General features: G+C 45.3%; 1 protein-coding gene across 3 annotated transcripts in view; it reads right to left on the reverse strand.

The window, feature by feature from the left end:
* Window positions 1-25178, reverse strand: part of Myrip (myosin VIIA and Rab interacting protein) — a 183592-nt gene that overhangs the window by 156423 nt on the left and 1991 nt on the right. For 2 of the 3 annotated variants that reach the window (XM_087905143.1, XM_087905142.1), the window contains exon 1: window positions 13022-13128. The exons of the other annotated variant lie outside the window; for it this stretch is intronic. In XM_087905143.1, coding sequence (XP_087761269.1) covers window positions 13022-13111 — 90 coding nt within the window. In that variant the 5' untranslated portion in view covers window positions 13112-13128. Of the gene's footprint in view, window positions 1-13021; window positions 13129-25178 lie in introns of those variants that run through there. 3 annotated transcript variants of the gene reach the window in all.

Here is a 25178-nt window from a genome sequence, read left to right on the forward strand (position 1 = left end):
CCACCATCACCATCATCATTACCATCATCACCATCATCACCATCATCATCATCACCACCATCATCATCACCATCATCATCACCATCATCATTACCATCATCATCATCACCATCATCACCATCATCATCATCATAATCACCATCATCACCATCATCATCATCACCATCATCATCATCACCATCATCATCACCATCACCATCATCATCACCATCATCATCATCACCATCATCACCATCATCACCACCATCATCATCACCATCATCATCATCACCATCATCACCATCACCATCATCACCATCATCATCACCATCATCACCATCATCATCACCATCATCATCATCATCACCACCACTACCACCACCATCACAAGCTAATGACTTAAAACTGGAAGCCAGTATGTGCTGGGAGGCGTCCAGCTGGCAGGGCTATCCTGACAAGCACAGAGCCCTGGCTTTAACACCCAGCACAGTATCAAGCAGACCTGGTGGCCACAGCTTTAATGGTGCAGACAGTGCTGAAACAAAGGTGGTGCTTTGGCAGCAGCTGTTCTCAACCTTCCTAACGCTGAGACCCTTTAATTCAGTTCCTTGTGCTGTGGTGACCCCTACCATTAAAGGGTTTTCGTTGCTACTTCATAACTGTAATTTTGCTACTGTTATGAATCATAATGTTTTTCTGAGGGTCTTAGGTGACCCCTGTGGAAGGGTCCCGCCCACAGGTTGAGAACCACTGTTTTGCCGGAAACTGGTGAACAGAAACTTTGCAAATGAATCTTGGACACTGCGGGGACACTGGAAACACACTGGACAGAATGCTCACTGGGAAAGGTCAGTGTCTGAGGAGGGACATTCTGGGCAGGACCCAGAACAGAACCAAGGACAGATGCCTGAGGGACTTGTTTACCAACCCAAAGTTTGGTGGGGTTCTTGCTTTAGTCTCTCTCTCTCTCTCTCTCTCTCTCTCTCTCTGTCTCTCTCTCTCTCTCTCTCTCTCTCTCTCTCTCCCTCCCTCCCTCCCTCCCTCCCTCCTTCCCTTCCTCCCTCCCTGTGTGTATATGTCTGTGTGTGTGTGTCCGTGTTGCACACTGTATGCAAAGAAAAGATTAAGTTGGAAAATCCAATGTCCTACAAGTGTTAAGAGGTAAATACTGTTACTCTTCTCATTGACTAAAAAGGAAGGAAAAGATCTTATTCACCAAAAAGGAAGAGAGATGTTAGAACTTTCCCATTAAAGTTGCTTTGGGGCGGGGGGGGGGGAGGGAGGGAGGAAGAGAGGGGAGGGAGGGAGGGAGGGAGGGAGGGAGGGAGGGAGGGAGAGGAAGGGAGAGAGGGAAACTTCACCAGGAAAGAGAAGCTCTCTCTCAGGTACAGAAATGTTTTCCCTGTGCCTATTTTGAAGTCAGTGGTGCCTGGATTGATGAATCACTGGACTTCACTCCGCCCCTCCCTGACTGGCTCCCTCCCTCTAAAATGTCTCCATGTCTCCATGCTCAGCAGCCGGAGCAGACAGGACTACCAGCAGTGAACTAGGGCTGTGCCTCATCCAAGCTGGATGGAGGACCCTCTGCCAGGGACTCTGACGTGGCCATTTAGAGAGGGTGTGAGAGGCCAGTGGCCTGTGGCACCCTGTCCTGAGAGAGAGGCCAGTGGCCTGCAGCACCCTGTCCTGAGAGAGAGGCATATGGTCTGCGGCACTCGATCTGAGAGGATGGCAAACTCTAACAACTATACAACATTTTGGTTTTGGTTCTCTTGATCACTTCCATCTGTTTAAACTTCTAACAAATGGCCTTTAGACATCACACAAAGGGGAAACTGAGTCATTCCACGTGAGTTGCAGTTCCAGTTACAGATACAGTATCCTGTATCGGGTCCCATTGCTTAGCTGCCCAATAGCATGGTCTGACTGGATTATCTAACTCAGATGCCTCATGCACAGCAGCTAGAGGACAAGCAGACTGAATCACAGATCCATATATAGATGGTTCATAGACAATTGACAGATGGTGGGAAAGCAATGGGCAGCAGATACATGATAGACGATTGGTACATAAATAAACATAAATAGGTTAGAGATGGATGGATGATGGAAGGATGGATGGATGGATGGATGACAGTACAGACAGGTTTAGACAGACAGATAAACAGGCATAGGTTACAGATGATAGAAGATAGAAAGACAGACAGACAGATAGATAATAGATAGGTAGGCACACATGCAGGCTCATCATAATATAAACGGACAGACAGACAGACACAAACACACACAGACTGATGGATCCTTCTCAGATCATGAGTCCTCAGAGGGGCACTCATGCCAACAGTATACTTGAAACAGTTTTATAGGTCGCCTTGTTACAGAGGAATGGCCAGGCCCCCAAGGTTGAACTCTGGTCTCTACATAAACACACATGTATGTGTGCACCTCCTCACAGACACTTTCACACCCTCGCACCAAAAAAGAGCTACTTAAATCTTTTCTGTGCTGTGCCTCTTTACTGCCAGAGTGGAGAAAATACACTATTATAGTCACTTCACAGGTGACCCTCTGAGACACAGACACAAAGTAACCGGTTTGAAGTAATATGCTGTGTGAAGGAGAGCAGGAGACTTAGCACAAATGTTGCTTCTGCCGACCAAGGAGTATACAAGAGGTACAAGAATGTTTGATGGTACTAAGTAGTTACCCGTCCATCCTAGTTTCATTCTGTCGATGTATCAAATACCATGACCAAAAGCAACTCAGCCTCCAGGTCACCGTCCATCACTGAGGAAGTCAGGGCAGAACTCAAGCAGGCTCTCGAAGCAGAAACCATGGAGGAACACTGTTTGCTGGCTGCTTGCAGGTTCCTGCTTAGCCACCTGTCCCATCTCCTGGACCCTCCTATCCATGGAAAGGTACCTCCCACAGTGGTCTGGCCCTCCTGCATCAATTACTAATCAAGAGCATCCTCTGTAGGTATGTCCCTGAGGCAATCTGATCACTCGACTCCCTTCTCTGAAGACTCTAGGCTGTGTCAACTTGACACCATAGCACACATGAGGACACCACGGTATGACACAGCTGTAGCTGAGGTCAGTTTGGCTATACAGTGAGACCCTGCCTCAGCTCTGCAATCGCTTACCCAGTCAATCAAGTCTCAGCCAGAAGGGAGTCAGTCACCAGCCCAGACTTACAAATCCAGGCATTCAAATAAAACCAGGCTCATGTCAGTCAAGTTTTTACATGGTATATTGTAATCCACCCAAAGGTCAAATATCATTTAGCACATATACAAGACTTCTCATCCATTAATGAGGTTATTTAAGTGCCCAAGACCAACAACTGGATCCAACCCTCCTCTGCTCCTGATCCTGCTATGTCTGATGAGTCTCTGCTATTAAGACTGTTCCTTCAAAGAAGGGGCAACTGACTACTCCTCAAAGGCAAAGTAACAGAAAAGTCACACCAGAAGTGAGCCCTGCTCACTCTGGTAAGGGCAGAAGGCTGGACAAGGTGGGACTTCAGAGGACAAAGGGCGATCAACAAAAGCAGCAAGTGGAGTTGTCACTAAGATGGGTTATTTACATCATTTACAAGGTAAAACTAGAGAATGAAATGTTCATGGGGGACTTTGAAAGGACCAACATATTCCTGAAAGTCTTCAAAGACGCACGTATAATACACTCAAGCTCCAAAAAGGCCCCAGGTTCTCCCTTCTGGATGGACCTTTAGACACTACACAAACAGGAAGAAGGGAAGGTTAAGGCAACAGTGGAACAGTATTCTGGCCAGGACGCTGCGAGGCTGTCCAACACAAATACAGAGCCCCTTCAGCAAAGGCTGGAGACTTACTAAGTCAAGGCATTAAGAAAGTCTCTGTGAACTCAACTGGCCACTAAGCTAACCAAGTTGCTCTTCAGGGGCCACATATGACCAAAAAAATACATTTTTATAGAACTAATCCAGAAAAGCCCCTAACCACACAAATAGAAACAACAAACCCAAAGCAAGGAGGCAGACATCTGATTTTCCCAGAACTCCCATACTATGTCATACAAAATATTCGGTTTTCAGGCAATCGTGAGACAAACAATGATAGAAGAGAAACAGTTAATAGAAGCTATTCCTGAAGATCCTGAAGATAGACATGACAAAGCCTATCACCAGCTCTTATAAATGCAGTCATAGGACTACAGGAAATCCTATCTAAGAGTCAAAGGAAGGATGACAATGACATCATCAGACAGCATCAGAAGAGAGACAGAAGTCACAATAAAAAAAACTAAGGATACGCACGATGATGAAATGGGGCAGGGAATCACTGGGATGGCTCAAAACTGCCCAAACTGGCAGGGGAAAGAAGATTTGGGTAACTCAGTTCGGATTATCTGGTCTAAGCTGGGGGAGAGGGGGGCAGCTTCTGAGATGTGTGGATCATCAGGAAGCACCATGATATTTTTCTGATTTGTTATCCCAGTAAATGAGGCGTGATAAAAAGAGAGAGAAGAAAAAGTGAATAAATAATAGTAAAAAATCTCACACTAAAGGGCAAGTATAATCCAGCCAATCCTTCACGGGCATACCTGGGGACCCCTTTCCTTGATGATCCAGGTCCTCTTAAGGTGACAGTCGATATAAACCATCACCCATGAAAAATCAATGGTAATGGACAAAGACCATGGTTTCTTAATAGAAACACAAAAGCGTTTGACAAAAAAACACTGAATTTTATGGTAAAAACGTTTTTGTGTTAAACACACTCAACAAAGAAGATATAAAGGGGAGCTTTCTCTACTTGATATGGCTAGCTATGATAACACAAGGGGCTGGCAGGAGGCTTCTCAGTTAAGAGCATTGATTGTTCTTCCAGAGGACCTGGGTTCTGTTCCCAGCTCCCATGTTGGGTAGTTAACAGTCACCTGCAACTCCGATGCCCTCTTCTGGCCTCCTTGGGCACTGCACCCATGTGCACATACACAGAAACTGATACATACATAAACAAAAAAATTTAAAAAGCATGCACTACTTTATGCTTAAAACAGCTTCAGTAGTAACCATAAAAACTGCTACCTACTTTTCCCCCTTGCAATTTATACTGCTCTTGCTACATAGCCAACAATATTATTATTTTTCATAAGCTTGTATTTCAACAGCTTTTCAATCAGAGCTAGAAGTGGTTCACACACTGCTACATCAGGGGAAACTCATAGGGGCTTCTTTCATTCTTTCATTTTCTTTCTCCTCTAACTGGATATTTGGATATTTGTTCGTTTGCTTTTGATCAAGTCCTCTGTTGACACCCTTCAGCTCTAAGATGGTTTATGGCTTTGATTCATTTGTTAAGCTTTTCATCTCGTTCATGCATTATTTTCTTAATTTTACTTTGCTTTCTGGTTTTCTTATCATTTGATTATCCTGGATTTGCAATTCTTCCACGTCTCTTTCTTTTCTTAAAAAAAATTCTCTCTGTATGTGGGTGTGTGGGGGGAAGGTATTGTGTGTGTGTGTGTGTGTGGTGTGTATGTGTGTTGTGTGTATGTATGTGTTGTGTATGAGTGTGCATTTATGCGTGTTGTGTGTGTATGTGTGTGCATGTATGTGTGTTGTGTGTGTGCACGTCTGTGCATGTATGTGTGTTGTGTGTGTGAGTGTGTGTGTATCTAAGAGGGTGGGAGAGGGAAGCAAGTGTCAGCGTGTGGAGGTCAGAAGACAACCTTGGGAGATGGTCCTTGCTTGCCACCTTGTTTGAAACAACGTCTCTGATACTTTCTGCAGCTGCATACAAGACTGGCTGGCACAAGAGCTCCAGAGAGTCCCCTGTCTCTACCCCCAACTCACTACAGAGCATGCAGAGCCCTGGGGCTAGAGATGTGTGCTGCTGCACCAGGATTTTATGTGGGTTCCTGGGATTCAAACTTGGGTCCTCATGCTTAAGAGGCAAACACTCTGCCCACTGAGCCACCATCTCTCCAGTAAGACTTCCTAAATCTTTACCCACTTTCAAGTGCTTTACAAATGAGAAATTTTTCCATGACTCTGGGTATGTCGGTAAATGAAACGGGTAACACAGATCAAACATTTACACATTCACAGACACAAACAGGCAACACACATGACGGACAAAAGGTGACCTGGCTTATAATAAATCTTGATGTTATTTTCCTGGCTTTATCAGTAATGACTGCTCTCAGAAGGAAAACACAAAGCTGAGTGTTCATATGAGAGCCCAGCCTGATCTGTGATATTTGACAATGAGTCTGTGGTACCCGCCCCCCGTACCCTGACTCTCTGGATATCACAGAGCCTATGGAGTCTCTTCCATTTGCACCCCATCTGCCTCCTGTCCTTAAGGTGCTTCCATATCCAGCCCCTGCACAGAAAACCACTAATGAACACTTGACAGGAACACGGCTCTGCAGTGGGCCAGAACGTCCCTTTCAGTTTCAGCTGGATAATTAATGAAGCTCTTTGCTCCCTCCACTATAGAAATGCTTGTCCATTGGTGGGGAAACATTGATAGCCAATCTCTAAGAGGTGGATCCAAGCTAAGGCATAGCTTTCTGGGACCGGGAGTAAAAGGGGTGCACAGCCCAGATGCTCTCTCTCTCTGTGGTTCCCGCGGGGCACAGCTGAGCTTGGACTTCTTGTTCCTGTTTCATAGTTTTCCCCTTATAATAAATAAAAATATAATTGTTTTATCCTTTAGCTAGCCTGGCTACTTCCCGAATAGAGCTAATTTCTACAGTTCATTTCTTCTGCCTGTAATAAACTATGTATTCATATAAGAACCTGTACCTAGCTATATTTAGAATGAGACCACACAATTAATTAGGCTAGAGAACAAAACATCATTAAAGAACACAGCCAAACCTCACTAATCCAGACATCTTCTATTCTGAATCTGTCATCGAACAGTCAGATAAAATTCACAATCCCATTTGCTCCCTAAACAGAAGAGTTAAGATGGCTGATAGCAGGCAAGAAAAGTGTGCATACTTTCAAGAAGGAACACGTGACTGGCTTAGCAGCATCCAATTCTATGTAAAGACCTCAATTACAGGCCAGCAACAGCTTACAGGAATTGGATTTTCTTAAAGAGCTATTTATTTTTATTTCATGTGTATGAGTGTTTTGCCTGTATGAAAGTCTGTGTGCCACACGGGTGCAGCGCCTGGTGAGGCTGCTGGATCTCCAGACTAGAGTTACGGTCTTTCTCACTGTCTGCTGCTGTGAAGAGCCACCATGACCACGGCAACTCTTAGAGGAGAAAGCATTTAACTGGGGGCTTACAGTTTCAGAGGCTTAGTTTATAATCATCATGCCTGGGAGCAGAGTGGCAGGCAGGTGCTGGAGAAGCAGCTGAAAGCTATATCCTGATCCACAGGCAGAGAAAGAGAGAGAGAGAGAGAGAGAGAGAGAGAGAGAAACTGGGCCTGGCTTGGGTTTTTGAAACTTCAAAACTCACTCCCAGTGACACACTTTCTCCAACAAGACCACACCCACTCCAACAAGGCCACACCTCCTAGTCCTTATAATCCTTTCAACCTCAACTGGCTCCACTCCCTGGTGACTCAGCATATTCAAATACAAGAGCCTACAGGGGCTGTTCTTACTCAACCACCACAGTTACAGATGGTTGTCAGTGCTGAGAACCAAACCTGGTTCTTGGAAGAAAGCCAGTGCTCTTAAGTGCTGAGCCAGCTCTCAAGGCCCAGGAGATCTTGGGTTCCTATCATGGGAACTCCAAAGGTTTCTGTAGCCACAGAGTTTAGACCTCACTTTTAAAGTGGAGTCCAGGAGGATTGAAAATAAAGAACCATTAGACATCCCCCAAAGAAGAGGTTGGTGTCATAAGGATACACAAGCTGGCACACAAGGTCCACAGGAAGAGGCAGTGGCCAGGGCAGCTCAACAGACAAGGCTCCTTGGCCTAGGACCATCGTTACTGTGCCACATGTGGCTATACACTGGGCTTCTGGGGAAAGCTGGTGGCTTCCCTGGACCAGTCTTTATGCTGACTATATAAGGCTCTGGGTTCCCTTCTCTCTTATCGCTTATTACAAAACATAAAACATAGTTATTTTAGGGGTTAGAGAGAGCTCAGTGGTTAAGAGCACTCATTGCCCTTGAAGAGGGTCTGAGTTTAGTTCCCAGCACCCACGTGATGACTATAACTCCAGTTCTTGGGGATCCAATGCCTTCTTCTGGCCTTCAAGGCCACCAGGAACATGTATGGTGCATATACATATATGCATGTAGGCAAAGCATCAAATACATAAAAACTGAAATTAATAAATCTTAAATGTGCGCATTGATTTTATAGCAGAGTATTTAAACATAGGACTTTGTATCATTTTCTGCAAGAAGAACGAGTTTCCAGCTGTCTGAAGGATTGTGCTTTGTGATGTTGGTACCAGAATTACCTCCGTTTTCTCTTTTTTTTTTTGGAGAGTAATAGGGTTTAAAGCTGTATGGAGGGGTCAAGGGTGGAACTGTTATGGCTAATTGTATCTGTTAGCTAACTTGTGGTTTTGGAAGAGAGTGACACTTGACTGTCTAGACTCAGGAAAGCATCCTTTCCTCTATTCAATAGTGTGTGGTCTGCAAATGACCGGCCATGTCTATCATGTGTGGTCTGCTGATGATGACTGGCCATGTCTATCACATGTGGTCTGCTGATGATGACTGGCCACATCTATCACGTGTGGTCTGCTGATGATGACTGGCCACATCTATCACGTGTGGTCTGCTGATGATGACTGGCCACGTCTATCACGTGTGGTCTGCTGATGATGACTGGCCACATCTATCACGTGTGGTCTGCTGCTGATGACCTGCCACGTCTATCACGTGTGGTCTGCTGATGATGACTGGCCATGTCTATCACGTGTGGTCTGCTGATGATGACTGGCCATGTCTATCACGTGTGGTCTGCTGATGATGACTGGCCATGTCTACTGTGTGTGGTCTGCTGCTGATGACCAGCCACGTCTATTGTATGTGGTCTGCAGCTGATGACCAGCCATGTCTATTGTGTGTGGTCTGCTGATGATGACAAGTCATGTCAATCACGTGTGGTCTGCTGATGATGACCAGCCATGTCTATCACGTGTGGTCTGCTGATGATGACTGGCCACGTCTACTGTGTGTGGTCTGCTGCTAATGACCGGCCACGTCTATCATGTGTGGTCTGTTGATGATGACCAGCCATGTCTATTGTATGTGGTCTGCAGCTGATGACCAGCCATGTCTATTGTGTGTGGTCTGCTGATGATGACTGGCCAGCATGGCACCTACAGGTTACAGGGAAGAGGACATGGCAAAAGGAGGAGGGGAGAGATGAGAAAGGAGTTCAAGAGATGAGAATGTCTAGAGAGACCCCAGTTTCCTATAAGATCTACTATGACTGAATTAAAGGGACAATGAGATTGGTGCAGAGGGCTTATGAACTAGGATGGTGGGATGGGAGAGAAGGATGAATCTTTGCCCAGAGCAGGTAGAGCCAGAATCACCCTTTAGCTCCACTGACCCTGTGACACCCCCCCCCCGCTGCTTTAGACATCTCAGGATGATCATTTTCAAAATGCGCACACCCTCTAATTTCTTGCACTACTTTAGAAGTCCCAGGGTTGCATATTCTGCTCTGCTTGCTACAGAATCACTCTGTGACTTCGGGAAGACTTCCCATATTACACGACATTAAATAATTTAAATTAAATAAATCATTTAAATGTAGCACAAATTTGCTCGAGGGGATATTTTTATCTGTTCCTTCTGGAACGGGTGACTACTAAAGCAAGTTGTGTGTGGCGGGGTTCTGTGTAACAGACCTGGAGTTTCAGAGCATCAATTCTCAGGACTAACCGGTGGAATCTGGATGGACCAGAGGGTCAGAGCTGAGAAGAAAGCCCTATGTCAGCCCCCCAGCCTAGGAGTCCCCCCAGCCTCATGACCATTCTCCCAGCCCAGGATTCCCTCCAGTCTCAAGACCGTTCCCCCAGCCCAGAAGTTCCTCCGGTCTCGGCCTTCACTCAATTGCTTCTGTTCTGCTGGCATTTGTGTGTGGACTGATCGATTTGAGAGAAGCCTATTAAAAATAACTCATGCAAAAGGTCACCAAGTCCTGCCTGAGTGCTGTGGCTAAGACGCTGCCAACTCTTCCATGCCACATAAGATCAATTGAAGTTGAAGTGCCTCAAAAATCCCTCAAACTCAATAGAAAACCTTGAAACTGAGAGACATTGTTGATCCAAAAATAGGAAGGAAAATGGCCCCAATTGTGTTCATCAATAAAGAAAAGGAAAAGCAGGTCATGTGGTGAGAAGATGACATGCAGATGGGAGACCTCCGCATTTTCAAGATAGGATTTATTTTCGAAGTTAAAATTGTAAGCCAGCCCCAGGTGCCTCGGGGACTAGAACCCGCCCTTACAGAAAATGTCCACTTCAAATTAGGCTCATAGCAGCTCACCTGGACAGCCTCAGTCACATCGCATAAGTTAGTCAAGCACAGACAGGGCGACTCTGAGGCCAACAGTGACCTGAACTGGGAACACAGTCAGGAGAACGGGCCTCCGTCCAACAAAGCAGTAGGGTCACAGGGGAAGAACAGGGTTAGAATGTCAGAACAGGGAGATGTCGGGAAGGGATACAAATGTGTACAACTTGACAATCTTTGGATGCCTGCCCAGGACTTCAGATACTTCCTCTGTAGATCATTCATTCAAATGCTCAAGAAAAAAAAAAAAAACATGGAAGTTGGCCTTCTTCGATATGCCAGTGAGCCTTCTATAAAGTGAGCGTGCAGTACAGAGGGACCAAGGTTCAGGCCACACCGCCCAATATGGTAGTGCATGGGTCCCACTCTGAGGGCATCCCTCCCACCTGATCAGCCCAACACTGACCATGAGGACCTGTATTTCCAGTGGCTACAGCAAGAGGAGGGAGGGGCAGTTAGCCATTGTGGGAGGTTTATACGTGATGGCCACCTGTCACAGGAAGGGCATGGTTCCCTGAAGGGAATGGAATCAGTACCCTGGAATTCTCTTGTTCCCCAGTGAATCACATCACCCCGCAAGTTGGAAGAATAGCCTATCCACGAGCTTTAGTTCACCTGCTGTAAAACTGTTTATAAATCTCAGTGACCCTTGTCTCTCTTTAGGCTGTGGTGACTCTGGTGGCCATAAGACTTGAGTTAAAAACAAAACAAAACCACCTTCACTTTTCTTCTTTCTCTTTTCTTTTTTCTTGTTAAATCCTGAATATACTAGAAGTCTGGGGAAGTGTTTGAACTGGACCAGTTTTCATTAAAGAAAACAAAAGATTTCCAACCTAAGAGCTAACAATAAAGCACGCACGCAGGTGGACCCTTCGGACTATGCTATATTCAAATATACTGGAGCCTAGATAAAAGCTTATTAGGTAGATAAGAAAAAGGGGTGCAGGCCCACCCCAGGCAACAGAAAAAGAAATCTAAACTCGGGAACCTGGTATGGGGGAGACTGCTTAATGACCTTTGATATTAGCTTGGCCCACGACCGGCCTCACACACTCACTATACTTTGGAGATGTCTCTTCTGTCGGCAGTGGCTTTGGAGATACACACTTTAATTAAAACTCACCATTTCAAGGGTAATTAAAGTGTGTTGCAAATTCTATTGATGGGATTATGGGGGCCTCGGTCACCTAACCAGAGCAGCTGCCCCGTGAGAGGGCTGTGGCGGCTGTTTCGGCCTGAGCGGTGTCTACTGCATTTATTTCAAGTTTTCATCACTTTTTTTTTTTTGAAACTCAGAAGCCAGACTGTACAGCGTGGTATATGTAAGCCAGCCCACAGGACCAGCCACAAGTCTGCTGATTCCAAACTCCCCACACTCTGCTGGAATAACAACTCGTGCCCAGAGCTGCTCCAGACTAAAGGGAGCCAGGAGTTAGGCACAGGCAGAGGTGGGAGGTAAGACTCACATCATGAACCTCCATCAGGCAAGCCAGGACGTCTTTCCTGCCCTTTCTCTCTCCTGGAGGCAACACTCACAGCACGCACCTCCATCAGGCAGGCCAGGCCGTCTTTTGTAGCCCATCTCTCTTCTGCAGACTCAGCAGCGAATCCAGTTGTCAGAGGGGAACAGTCACCCACTCCGAGAAGTCCCTAAAGCCACCTACAGCTCTCTGCCTCTGGCCTCCTTTTGAATTTGCTCCTTTCTGAATTTGTTCCTTCAGCTCTTTGAGGTTCTTTGTCACCCTGAAAATAACCCACTGTAGGAAGCCCTGAAAGATGTTGCATGCTGTCCAGGATGCCATTGAGTGTTTAATCTACTTCCTCCGGCTCTTTGCAGCTGGTGGTGTCTGCTGCCCCATTTCTCACTAACCACCTCATCTCAGGGGTATAGTCCACATGGTCAGGCCCCCTGGGAAGCATCTCTCCTGCCTGCTGGGTCCCTATTTAGCTAGTACATGTTTTTTGTGGACTCCCCTACTCTTAGTGCTATGAATCTGGGTTCATTCCAGCTTTTTGCTATTTTACAGAACACTCAGATCAAGCTGAGACTAAAGTATGTTTCATGTTCAGGTCTTATTTTCCCTTTGGCTAGAAGTAAAATAATTGGGTCAAAGGTCGAGAACAGGGGCTCCTAAGTCATTTCAGGGACCTGTCTGCAGGGAAACAGGTAAGGGACAGATCCACCTGACAGGTCAGAACAGACCAGCAACCGTGTTCCCACGGCTAAGTGATTTCGCTTGTGTTACAGGCTCGTTCAGAACATGGATTTATACCAAAATTATTTATCTGCCTCAAGACTGAATCCCAAACTATCTTACAGATTTTTACAAAATAAAACTGGGATTGTTGCTGACTAGCTCTTCAGTTAGCGTCTGCCTGAGAAACGAGCGTGCTGAGCCCTGATCCCCCAGGTGGTGCTGTCTGTTGGTGGGTTTTCTTCCACTTCTCCTGACTCTGCTCATCGGATGGAGATCTTATACACCGAATGTCTGTCCTCCCAAGACCAAACCTTATTTTTGAAACCCACTTGGGAATAGCTTACCAGAGAGGAAGTGGCCACGGCCCCACCTCCGGGTCTGACTGGCAATCCAGTGAGCCACTCTGGTTTTGCAGGAGGACCGGACGCTGACATCTGTTGATAATCCCCTGAACGGCCCCTGCACGAAGGTGGAGATGACTCACTTGAAGAAAAGAATGTGTGCTGGTTTCAGCCGTGTTCGGGCCGTCACTCAGGGCTCCCTCCCACAGAGGAAGAGACCGAGATGACTTCATAGGAACAAATAAAGCCAGGGGCCCACAAGGGAGAAGGAACAAAGGGAGGAGTGGGCACTCAGGCCTGCCTGGGTTAGGGTGGGCACACAGACCTGCCTGGCTTAGGGTGGGCACACAGACTCCCCAGGGTTCGGATGGGCACAAAGGCCTGCCTGGGTTAGGGTGGCCACACACACCTGCCCGGGTTAGGGTGGGCACGCAGACTTGCCAGGGTTGTTCCCTATCCTATAATTCCCCAACTTCAAAATTTGCAGAAATGCTTTTCTCCTTATGATCAATAGACCACCGAATGCTTTGCGAATCAATTCAAACATCTTCCTTTAACTCAGCTGCAGATAATTAATCTTAGATTATCATTTCTTCACATATAAAAGGGACTCAAAACCTGACCAATACATTCCCACAAGAATAGCCTCATCAGCACTGACTAACATGGCTGTCACCAGCCAGCGGTGGCCATGTGTGAAAACAGCACCACTGAACTGGACTTTCATTAGATTATAATTACCTTAAATACAAAATAACACCTCGATTCAACTATTAGAAAACACTTTGGTATAGATAGATAGATAGATAGATAGATAGATAGATAGATAGATAGATGATAGATAGAAGATAGATAGATAGATAGATAGATAGATAGATAGATAGATAGATAGATAGAAAGAAAGAAGATACCTAGCTAGCTGTACTTTCTCTACTGTGTATTTCAAGAAGTCTGGAAACAAATCAAGTAATTCTGATGATAATTTGTGCATGAAAAACACACACTAGATTACAAATATTAATTTAGAACAAGCAGGGGAAATGTGGTATCATTGATTGTGTTTCTGAAGTTCCAAAGAATAAATGAATATATTATCTTATGAAGAAAATAATTTTTATATTGACTGAAACTGAAGAAACAAGTAGAACAAGTTTTGGGAGAAAAATCAGAAATCAAGAGCTTGGTTTTCAAAAAAGTTGTGCAGCCAGAGGAGACGTTAGATATAAGGTACTCAGGGAGCCAAGAGAGAAGTCTGGTCTAGAAATAGAGGTTTGAGGCCAGCAAGATGCCTCCATGGGTAGATTTGCTTGGCACCAAACCTGATGAGCCAAGTTTGATCCTTAGGACCCAAATCATGGAAGGAGACAAGATTCCTGCCATTTAACATTTGAATTCATGCATGCACACATGTACACACAAAGATAAATAATCAAACAAAGAAAGAAGAATGAAATAGAAGCCAGTCATGGTATCACACACCTGTAATCCATCCACACGTAGCTTGGGCTACATAGAATCCTATCTCAAAAAAATAAAAACAAAAATATGGGCTTATGGACAAAAGTGGATATAGGTACTACTAACACCATGAGGTCTGCAGGGGGGAGAACAAACAAACAATATATATATGCAACATGAAATAAGAAAGTAAATTGAGAGAGGTTAAAGGTCATAGGTGGTATGAGAAGTTCCTAGATGTGTATTGAAAGAGGACCACTTGTTTGTTTCCCGGCTGTCCAGCAGCTCAGAACCAAAATAATCACACAGAAACTATATTAATTAAATCACTGCTTGGCCTATTAGCTCTAGCTTCTTATTGGCTAACTCTTGTATCTTAATTTCACCCATTAATCTGTGCATTACCACAAGGTTGTGGCCTACCAGCAAAGTTTCAGTGCGTCTGTCTCTGGTGGTGGCTCCATGGCTTCTCCTTGACTCCGCCTTCCTTCTCCCAGCATTCAGTTTAGTTTTTCCTGCCTATCTCTGCTCTGTCCTATCACAGGCTCAAAGCTGTTCTGTATTAGTCAGTGGTAATCACAGCACACAGAGGGGAACCCCACACCAGATGTGTCAGTCAGAGTTGCAGGAGATAGGAAAGAATGAAGAAGCAACATCCAATGAGACAAAGCTAAGAGGCTTCCAGACCATTGATTGATTAGACAACAACTCCAACATCTCATACGCTCAGATGATCCTGAGTAGCAGGAACAAAATCAAAGCCGTTGTCAAATGCGCCCTACTGAGACTCAGAACATCAAAGACACAGAAGTTACTAAATCAGCTGGAAGAGACAAATCACAGCACAGAGGGAGATGGCTGGGGCGGTGAAATGCTTGCAAGTATGAGGTCCTGAGTGTGACCCCCAAAACCCACACTAATATACCAGGCATGGTCATGTGTACTTATTTTCCCAGCGTGAGGATGTGGGGCAGGAGGATCCTGGGGGGCTCCCTGCTGAGCCAGCCTCACCTGACTGGTTAGCTTCAGGCCAGTGAGGGATCCTGTCTCAGAGAAAGTGGAGAGTGGTGTCGCACAATGGCAGAATAATAACATCAGTAAATCATACAACATGGAAAAGATGATGATTTAACTTTGACCTAAAATAGAAAACATTGAGGTACAAATTGAACAGGAGGCCAGTCACAGTTAAAGTCCTTGAAGTGCTGAAGATAGACGTGAGTTTGGTTCAGTTTAGATGTTTCAAGGCTAGTATGCATGCTAAGCCACTGCGTAACAAATGTCAAGGAATAGAAAGGGAGTATAAATCGTTTGAGTAAGGACCTGGGGAGAGAGGTAAAACCAACACAAAGGCAGCTGGAGAGCATGGCTCTTCTTGCCTAAGGCTTCACTATCCACAGCTGAAGTTACCTGTGGTCAGCCAGAGACTGAAAACATTAAATGGAAAATTCCAGAAATAAACCATTCCTACCTTGAAGCTGCATGCCATCCTAAGAAGCATGATGGAGTCTAACCCATCCCACACCATCCCACCTGAGGCATGACTCACTCCTTTGTCCAGAGTCTCCACAATCCCGTGAGTCACTCCTTAGCTGTCTCCTGCTCTCGGCTCAGCTGCTGCAGATCCCGGGGCCTGGGCTCACGTGACCCTCACAGTGGCCTGCTGGGTCTCACTCTAATTGGTCTTAATAATAAAAACCCAGAGTCAGATGTTAGGGATCGAAAACTGAATAATCAGAGAAGCGGAGCAGCAGTCACTAGTTCTTACCTCTACGAAATCCTCAGACCGAGTATCCTGTCGCTACAGTCCTCAGACGGAACGCCTTGAGCTCCCGTCTCCTCCCACCTTATAGTCCTCTCCCTGCTCTGCCATATCCCTCCCCATCTCCACCTCCCTAGTGCTGGGATTAAAGGCGTGTGACTCCCAAGTACTTGTGTGAGTCACCACCACTTGACCCTGTTGCTCTTTTAAACTGATTCAATCTCGTGTAACCCAGGGTGGCCTTGAACTCACAGAGATCCGCCTGCCTCTGTCTCTCTGAGTGCTGGGATTAAAGGTGTGCACCACCACTGCCTGGGCTCTGTGGCTAACTCCACACTCTGATCTTCAGGCAAGCTTTAGCTGTTACAGCACAAACAAAATGTCAGCACAGTGGCCTAAAGCACAAGAGTGATGTAAGGACAGCTTGCCTCCCTATGCGGCAGCACCACAGGGAGCAGGGAAACACAACCATACAAGCGGATTAGTTTTTCTCATTGCTATGATGAAGATATCTGATTAAAAAGAAGAAGGGTCAGTTCATTTTGGCTCAGTCTGCCAGGCAGGGAAGTCATGGCAAGTGCGGCTTGAGACCGCTGGTCTCTTCGTAACCACAGTCAGGAAGCAGAGAGAGACAGATGCTGGTGCTCAGCTTACTTTCTCCTTTTCATTCAGTCCTGGACCCCAACCCATGGGATGGTGCTGCCCACATCCAGGGTGGATTTCCCTGCCTCAGTCAGACCTTTCTGACAGACACACCCACTCTCATAGACAGACACACCCAAAGGTTCATCTAGATGATCTAGAATCCAGTCAGACTGCTAACGAAGGTTAAACCATCACAAATTGATCAGTATGGATTGTAACATTCCTCTCTGATCCTGACGGTCTCACACCACAAGCTCACTTAATCCACCTGTCAGAGTCCCCAAGTCTTCACAGTTCCAACATTGTCTCAAAGTCCCAAGTCCCTTCTGAGACTCAAGAAGAACTCTACGCCATGATGCCTATAAAATCTAGGCACACACGAAAGACTTCTGCTATATAACAGCTCAGCGCAAACACACCCATAAAAAAAACAAAACAACAACAAAAAAAAACAGGTGGGGGGTAAGGAGAGAACAGCAAGAAAGAGAAGCCCAAGCCCAAAATCCAGCAGGGCAAACACTACATCCTGCAGGTCCACCTCTGGCATCTGCAGCTTTGGGGTGGCAGAAGTGGAAGGTGGGGTCAGGAGAGGAGAGTCTGCACCCTGGGTCAGCCCGGGAGAGCTGCTTTCCCGTGTGCCCCTCAGTGCTCTTCCCCTCTCACAGCAGCTCCCGCCCCCAGATTTTTCATACTTTAATCTTTGGATATAATATCAAAATAAATTAATATTAAGTCTAATTCAACTTCAGGAGATTAAGAAAGATATAAGAAAGGAACCTGATAAAATTAAACAAAAATATAAATTTTAAAACAAAGTCAAATGCTATTGGAAGCACAAAATTTCTTAGCATGTCAAGGCTCTACTCTGAAGCATTCTCCTCAGTCTTTGTAGATCTCTGAACACATCTTTGTGGATCAAAGACAGACAGCAAACTTGGAGGTGGTCTAACAATACTGTTGCTCCATGAAGCTGGAGGTCCAAAATGCTACAAATAACATAAATCAAAAGAAAACAATATCAGCATTATTTGTGATATGTTTAGCTTTCTACAAAAATATCCAAAAAAAAATATAACAAAGATGCAAGGAAAAAGTAATACACAAAACCATCAAGCGATGGTTAGTCTCCATTGTCAACCTGGCAGGATTTAGCGCCACCAAGGATGCATATATCAAGGGTGTCTGTGAGGAATTTTCTCGACTGCATTGATGGAGATGGGGAGAGCCACTCTGAATGTGGGCGGCACCATCCCATGTGGAGCCCAGAGCGAACAGAAAGGTGAAGCTGGCAGCAGCATTCATGCCCCGCCCACTGACGGTACGCGCACTGTGACCTGCCATTTTAACTCCTGACCCGAACCATGATCCGAACCATATCTTTCCTTTCTTATGTCGCTTTGGTCAGGTATTTTTGTCACCACATAAGAAAGATAACCAATGCACAAACCGATTGCTATAACTATTCATGGGCAAGAAGCAATTGACAAATGTAATTAGCTACATAAAGATCTCCCTGGGGAAAAAACAATAAAACTCTGTGAGACTGGGGAACAGCTGAGTAAAATGTGATATGCACACAAAACAGAATACACCAATACCAAGGAAGGAAGCAAATGATCCTGCAACACAAAAAAACTTCAAAAACATAACTAACTAAAAGAAGCCACACACAAGATACCATTTGTTGCATTGCAAGATGATCCCAAGTATATGAGAGATGCTGGGGATGGGCAGATATAGAGAGACTGGAATTGGGCTGAAGCTTTCCTATTATCTGGTGCATTGTGCGTAGTAAGGGAGGGCATGGAGAATGACTGATGGTGGGCGTATGATTTCTAATGACACTAGCAAGGATGCTCTGACGGTATTGAACTAGCAAGGATGCCCCGACGGTATTAAACTAGCAAGGATGCCCCGACAGTATTGAACTAGCAAGGATGCCCCGACGGTATTGAACTAGCAAGGATGCTCTGACGGTATTAAACCATGGTGCTCACTGCACGCCCTGAGTTTACTTAGAACTTTGAATTATAAATGCTAAGTGAGAGTGTGGCGTAGCACGAGAATTACACCTCCATGAGGATGTTAATGTGAAAATGATACAAACAGCTCTAAAGCATCCAATACAAGTCCCCAGAGCTCCGTGGAGAATATTACAAAGCTTCATTACCATCAAAAAGGGGCATCTGCTGAGACCCATCCGTCCACGAGTAAGATGCCACAACTGAGAAAAGATGGAAAGTCTTCCCTCCGTAAACCACAGATTCAAGGATGGAAGACTCCCCTCCGTAAACCACAGATTTAATGGAAACCGTGGCAGGACTTCTCAGGAGATCCGAAGACCCTAAAACTAATGTTCAAGACCAAAGAGGCCTGAATGGATATGAAAGTTTTGAAGAAAAACGTCTAAGACAGGGTGATTTATTCCAAGGTTTTGATAATTACGTCCAACGGTATTAACCTAGGAATTGCAAGACGAATGGGACAGAACAGAGTCCAGAGACAGTTGCAAAAGAAAATCGAACCAACACCAGCATCTGGCGGAGACAGCAACAGATTGTGAGAAAATAACAAATTACTCACTCCGTGATAATAAGATAGACGGTTTTCATTACGGAAAGCCATCAGACCTCTGCCCAGACGACACGGAAATAGAAACGTCAGATGAGTCTAAGTGCAGAAAATAAAACCTCAGCCGAGCGAGGCCTTTCCTACAAAGGCTGTGTCTGGGAGCAGGAAGTGTCTGAGCCAATTCTGATACAGTTGGCCACGTAGGATCAGCTGGGGGAGGGCTCTTTATAAGAAGGCTGAAAGTCTCAGATGACGGACAAAGCATCCGGTATCATCGCCATCTCCAGCACTGTTATTATTAAATTACCATTATTAGTCTGGGCGGGGCGCAAAGGAGGAGTCTTAGAGCGAGTGAACCAGGGTGTATGATTCAGAGGTGAAAGGCCTGGCAGACAGGAGTGACAGAAGGTGGGGGGAAATAAGATAATCTTCCAGGGGAATATAAACTGTCAGAGCGAGGAGGGCAGTTGCTCCGTGCTGGTCAGGTGAAGCAAACCTAAAAGAGCCACACTTGAGGACAAGAGAAAACTCCCAACACGATGTAGTAGAAAGTGAAGTAATCTACAAACCCCACTGGATGCAACACCACAGAGAGCGGCTGGTCAAGAACACCCTGTTCTCCGGTCTGGGACTACAGATGCTGGAGACTCATACGTGACCACAGATTTATCAGGGACATTTACTGCAAATGGTAGAAATCTCTTATGGTCCATCAATGGGTAATATTTAAACCCAAACAGATCATAGAAGGCTGAATGAAAAATGAATTATGAGGGCGTAAGTTCAAATCCCCAGAACCCACATAGAAAGGCACAGCAGTGGCCATCTGTTGTCTACAGCGAGACAGCAGAGGTGATGAGATTCACCCAGACCAGCGGTTCTCAACCTTCCTAATGCTGTGACCTTTACTACAGCACCTCATGTTGTGTGATCCAAAGCATAAAGTTATTTTTGTTGCTACTTTATAACTGTAATTTTGCTACTGTTATTCATTATAATACAAAATCTGTGTTTTCTGATGGTTTTAGGCAACCCCTGTGAAAGGGTCATTTGGTCCAAAAGGGGTCACGACCCCACAAGTTGAGAAGCATTGACCTAGAAGGTCACATGCCAGCTAGCCTGGTGAAGACAGCTGCAAACAAAAAGAGATTCTGCTTCAGCCAATGTGGACTGTGATGGCCAACACTAAAGGCTTCCCTCTGATTCCCATATTCATGCTTGGTACGAGCAGGCATGCATCACACACACAAATACATACATCATATATATATATGGATATATATGTATATATATACATACATACATACACACACATATACACACACACACAAACTTTTTGCTTTTTTGGTTATCATTTTTTAAAATTTTACTGATTTTTATTGTGCTCTACATTTTTCTCTGCTTCCCTCCCTGCCTCTCTCCTCCCCTTCAACCCTCTTCCAAGGTTTCCATGCTCCCAGTTTACTCAGGAGATCTTGTCTTTTACTACTTCCCATGTAGATTAGATCTATGTATGTCTCTCTTAGTGTCCTCATTGTTGTCTAGGTTCTCTGGGATTGTGATTTGTAGGCTGGTTTTCTTTGCTTTATGTTTTAAAAACACTTATAAGTTAGTAATTGTCTTTCTGGGTTACCTCACTCAAAGTAATGTTTTCTAGCTCCATCTATTTGCCTGAAAATTTCAAGGTGTCGTTATTTTTTTCTGCTGTGTAGTACTCCACTGTGTAAATGGACCACATTTTCCTTACCCACCATTTAGTCAAGGGACAATTAGGTTGTTTCCAGGTTCTGGCTATGACAAACAATGCTGCTATGAAAATAGTTGAACACATGTCCTTGTGGCACGATTGAGCATCCTTTGGATAGATACCCAAAAGTGGTATTGCTGGGTCTTGAGGAAGGTTGTTTCCTACTTTTCTGAGAAACTGCTACACTGCCATCCAAAGGGGATAAACCAGCTTATTTATTTATTTATTTATTTATTTATTTATTTATTTGGTTTTCAAGACAGGGTTTGTCTGTGTATGTAGCCCTGGCTGTCCTAGAACTCATTCTGTAGACCAGGCTGGCTTTGAATTCACAGAGATCCACCTGCTTCTGCCTCCCAAGTGCTGGGATTAAAGGTGTGCACCACCATCCATCTAAAAGTATTTTATATTTATTTTATGTGCATTGCTGCTTTGCCTGCATGTATGCCTGTGCTTTTTAAGAATCAACTATTCCACTCACTTGGTCCCCCAGTAGGTGGCACTGTTTGGGAAAGTTGGAACCTTTAAAGCATGGAACCTTGCTGGTGGAGGTGGGTCACTGGGGGCAGGCAGGCTTTGGAGGTTTCTACCTGGCCCTACTTCCTCCTTACTGTGTGATGAAATGTGATCATGTCCTGCTCCAGCCACACGCTGCCACACACACACACACACCAGCATTATGGACTCCCTCTCTGGAACCTTAAGCCAAAATAAACTCCCTTTTCCCATATTGCTTTTGGCAATGGTGTTTTATCAAGGCATTAAAGCTAACTAATAAATCTACAATGACCAATAAAGAACTCATCTTCAGAGGAAGAAAAAAAAAAACAGAACCAGGTAAGACAGACTCCCCTGGCGATCAACTTTAAACACAAAAGGGGAGCAGCTACTAATGGGCATGCTTTTGGTCCCAACATGGCAGATGGCAGGAATCCAACTCCACATTCTCACACTTCCCTGTGTGAACTTCACACTCACTCAGGAGACCTTTCGATTTCCAATTCCGTGTTTGGGGTTAAATGGCCCCTACACATTAAGTCAAAACCAGATGCTAAAGAGGACAAAAAATGACTGGAAGTCCTCGCCATCCTGTAGAGGGGCACAATTCGTCTAGGAAAGCTGTCTTGGACGCACAGTCCTAGACCCTCACTCAGCCTCACAGAACTCATAAACTTCTAAGGAATGTTTTTCGAGATAGGACTTCTCTGTGTAGCTTTGGAGCCTGTCCTAGAGCTCACTCTGTAGACCAGGCTGGCCTTGAACTTAGAGAGGTCCCCAAGTGCTGGGATTAAAGGCGTGTGCCACCGCCGCCCCGGCAGAGTGCTGAACTTCTGACACTCAGACGCATCTGTAAACCGGAAGGCATATATATCCTCCCACCCGGAAAGATGAGGGAGCTGTGCAGTCATCCCCAGTGCCTGCAAACACCGCTCACTCTCAGCAACGACAAGTACCACTGTGTGTGCATCTTCATTGTCAATACCACTTCATTTGGAATCACAGGGGACAGCTCTGGGCCTGTGTGTGAGAGCGTTTCCAGAGAGGTTGAACTGAGGTGGGAGACCCAACTGAATGTGGCAGCACAGTCCCATGGACTGGGGTTCCAGGATAAAGAAAAGGAGAAAGGAAGGAAAGCAGGTTAGCACCAGCATCCACCCCGCTCTACTTCCTGACATGAAAACGTGAGACGAGCTGTCTCATATTCCATGGTCCTGCAGCCATATCTACTCAGTCATGGCAGACTCCACCCTCGGACTGTCCTTGCTTGCTTCCTTCCTTTCCTCCTGAAATTGCTTTCATGGGGTATTTTGTCACAGCAGAAAGAACTAATATAGTCACCGAAAGAACACCACGCTCCAAGCAGTATCTTGTTAAGGTGACAATGAACATTGACGTGGGCAAGGACACAGGGCAGCCCCACTGAGTCCTCCCCATGGCAGACACAGCGTCCTCCCCTCCTCCTGGCTCGAAGCCTCACTGTGAGATGCTGGGAGCATTGACCCCAGCAAGCCACCCATTCTCTAAAATCCACTGTAGTGAAAGGAGCCACCAGACTCAGGAAAGAGAACTTTCAACCCTTTGGGGGAATCTGGGGTGGCATAACGCACACACACCTAAGAAGGCCTTCTTTGACACCCCAGAGATGTGCCACCAGAGCCCCATGCAGCTGAGGAAAATGCAGCATGACCTCAGAGCTCACCCGGCTCCAACTCACAAACCAGCACTGAACCCTGGGAGGGATTCTGTCCCTGAATTTGGTTGTAGGGGCCCAAAAAGGGCCTTCCAACCAGAGAGCAAACAGCAGTATTTAGAGGAACTTTCTGGAGATGTTGGGCATTGGGTTGTATTACTGGATTCTCTTCTGAGGGCTCATGATGTTGGGTGTCTGTGTTTCCAGCCGACACGGTGCTACCACGTGACAACAGACCCGTCCACTCACAAAGCAGCGGAAATTTCCCGATCCCGTCCAGCTTTTAACTTTGAGGAATTAAAAATAAGGTCATTCATATTTTTCACTGATACCACACAATTTAAGATGTGCACCCTTTAAATTTACTCAATGGAGAAGCAACTCAGAGGAGTAAATTGAACTCTGCTTATCAATGCTTGCTATATCTGGGGACTAGCTGTCACCCCATTAAAGAACTCATCATCCCTGGATGGTGGGGCTGTCAACTGATTCTCTACTCAGGTCCTAAGATCAAACTTTTCCTCTTAAGTTTCTGCCGTAGATAAATGACTCTTAGTTTGAACTCATTAAAAGGGAGGTTTTAAAAAAAATTAAGCCAGAGCCAGGCGGTAGTGGAGCACACCTTTACTCCTAGCACTCGGGAGGCAGAAACAGGCAGATCTCTGTGAGTTCGAGACCAGCCTGGTCTACAGAGGCAGTTCCAGGACAACTAGGGCTGTTTACACAGAGAAATCCTGTCTTGAAAAACAAAAACAAAAGAATTAAGGCAGACATGGCTCATGCCATTAATCCCAGCACACCAGAGGCTGAGGCAGGAGGATAACCACAGGTTTGAGTTCAGCCTAAACTCTATAAAGAGTGTTCCATGAACTCTGAGCTACTGTCTTAAAAGGGAGGAAGCAAGAAAACAAAACCCTGAAAGTCTCACTTTAGCTTGACAGCCAAAAAGTTTAATAAAAATGAAATGAACTTTGCCCGGCCAAACTGTTAGTTTAGTGGAGCTAATGGTTTTCATGAGTTATAGGGAGACTATGATAGCTTTGTTCTTAATTTGGAAACTAGATACACAGGTGTGGCTAGTCTATGAAAATTCATCGAATATACACTTTAAGTATTCACTTATTGTATTGTATATGTATGTGTGCACACATGCCTGGGGGCACATACTGCAGAAATCCCAGACTGGAGTTACAATTGGTTGTGAGACAGCATGCAGGTGCTGAGAACTGAGCCATGGTCCTCTGAAAAAGGACAATGCTCTTAACTGCTCAGCTGTCTCTCAAATACACAAATATTAAGAACCCCAAATATACACTTTTGAGCTCTACAACTCTTTGTAACAGACTACAATATATATACTTTAATAAAATGTTAAGAACAAATTGACCAGGGGCTGATCAACAATGCTGCATTCCCTGAACTCAGACATGACCGTGTCGAACACAATGAGAACTAAAGCAGGCAAATGGAGAAGGGAGGGGGAGAAGGGGAAGAGAAGGAGGAAGAGGAGAGAGGAGGAGAACCTGGTTTTCTAAAAGGCACTCTTTGGCAAGAGAGAATCCAACTGAACTGAACACCAAAGTCACAGACACGTTTTCTTACCCCACTTAGCCCATCTTACCCCCCCACCTCATGCTAGGACATGATGTATAAGACTACTAGTTTAAATTACCAGATGTGGCTAGCAGTTCCCTTTCTCAGAAGTGAATAAATTCCATGCTTCCCTTTCCCACACAGAAAGATTACAATCCAGATCACAAAGAGGATCCTGCCACACACACCATCT

The sequence above is a fragment of the Myodes glareolus genome, chromosome 4 (genome assembly GCF_982192425.1).
Source record: "Myodes glareolus chromosome 4, mMyoGla1.1, whole genome shotgun sequence".
Classification (NCBI taxonomy): Eukaryota; Metazoa; Chordata; class Mammalia; order Rodentia; family Cricetidae; genus Myodes; species Myodes glareolus.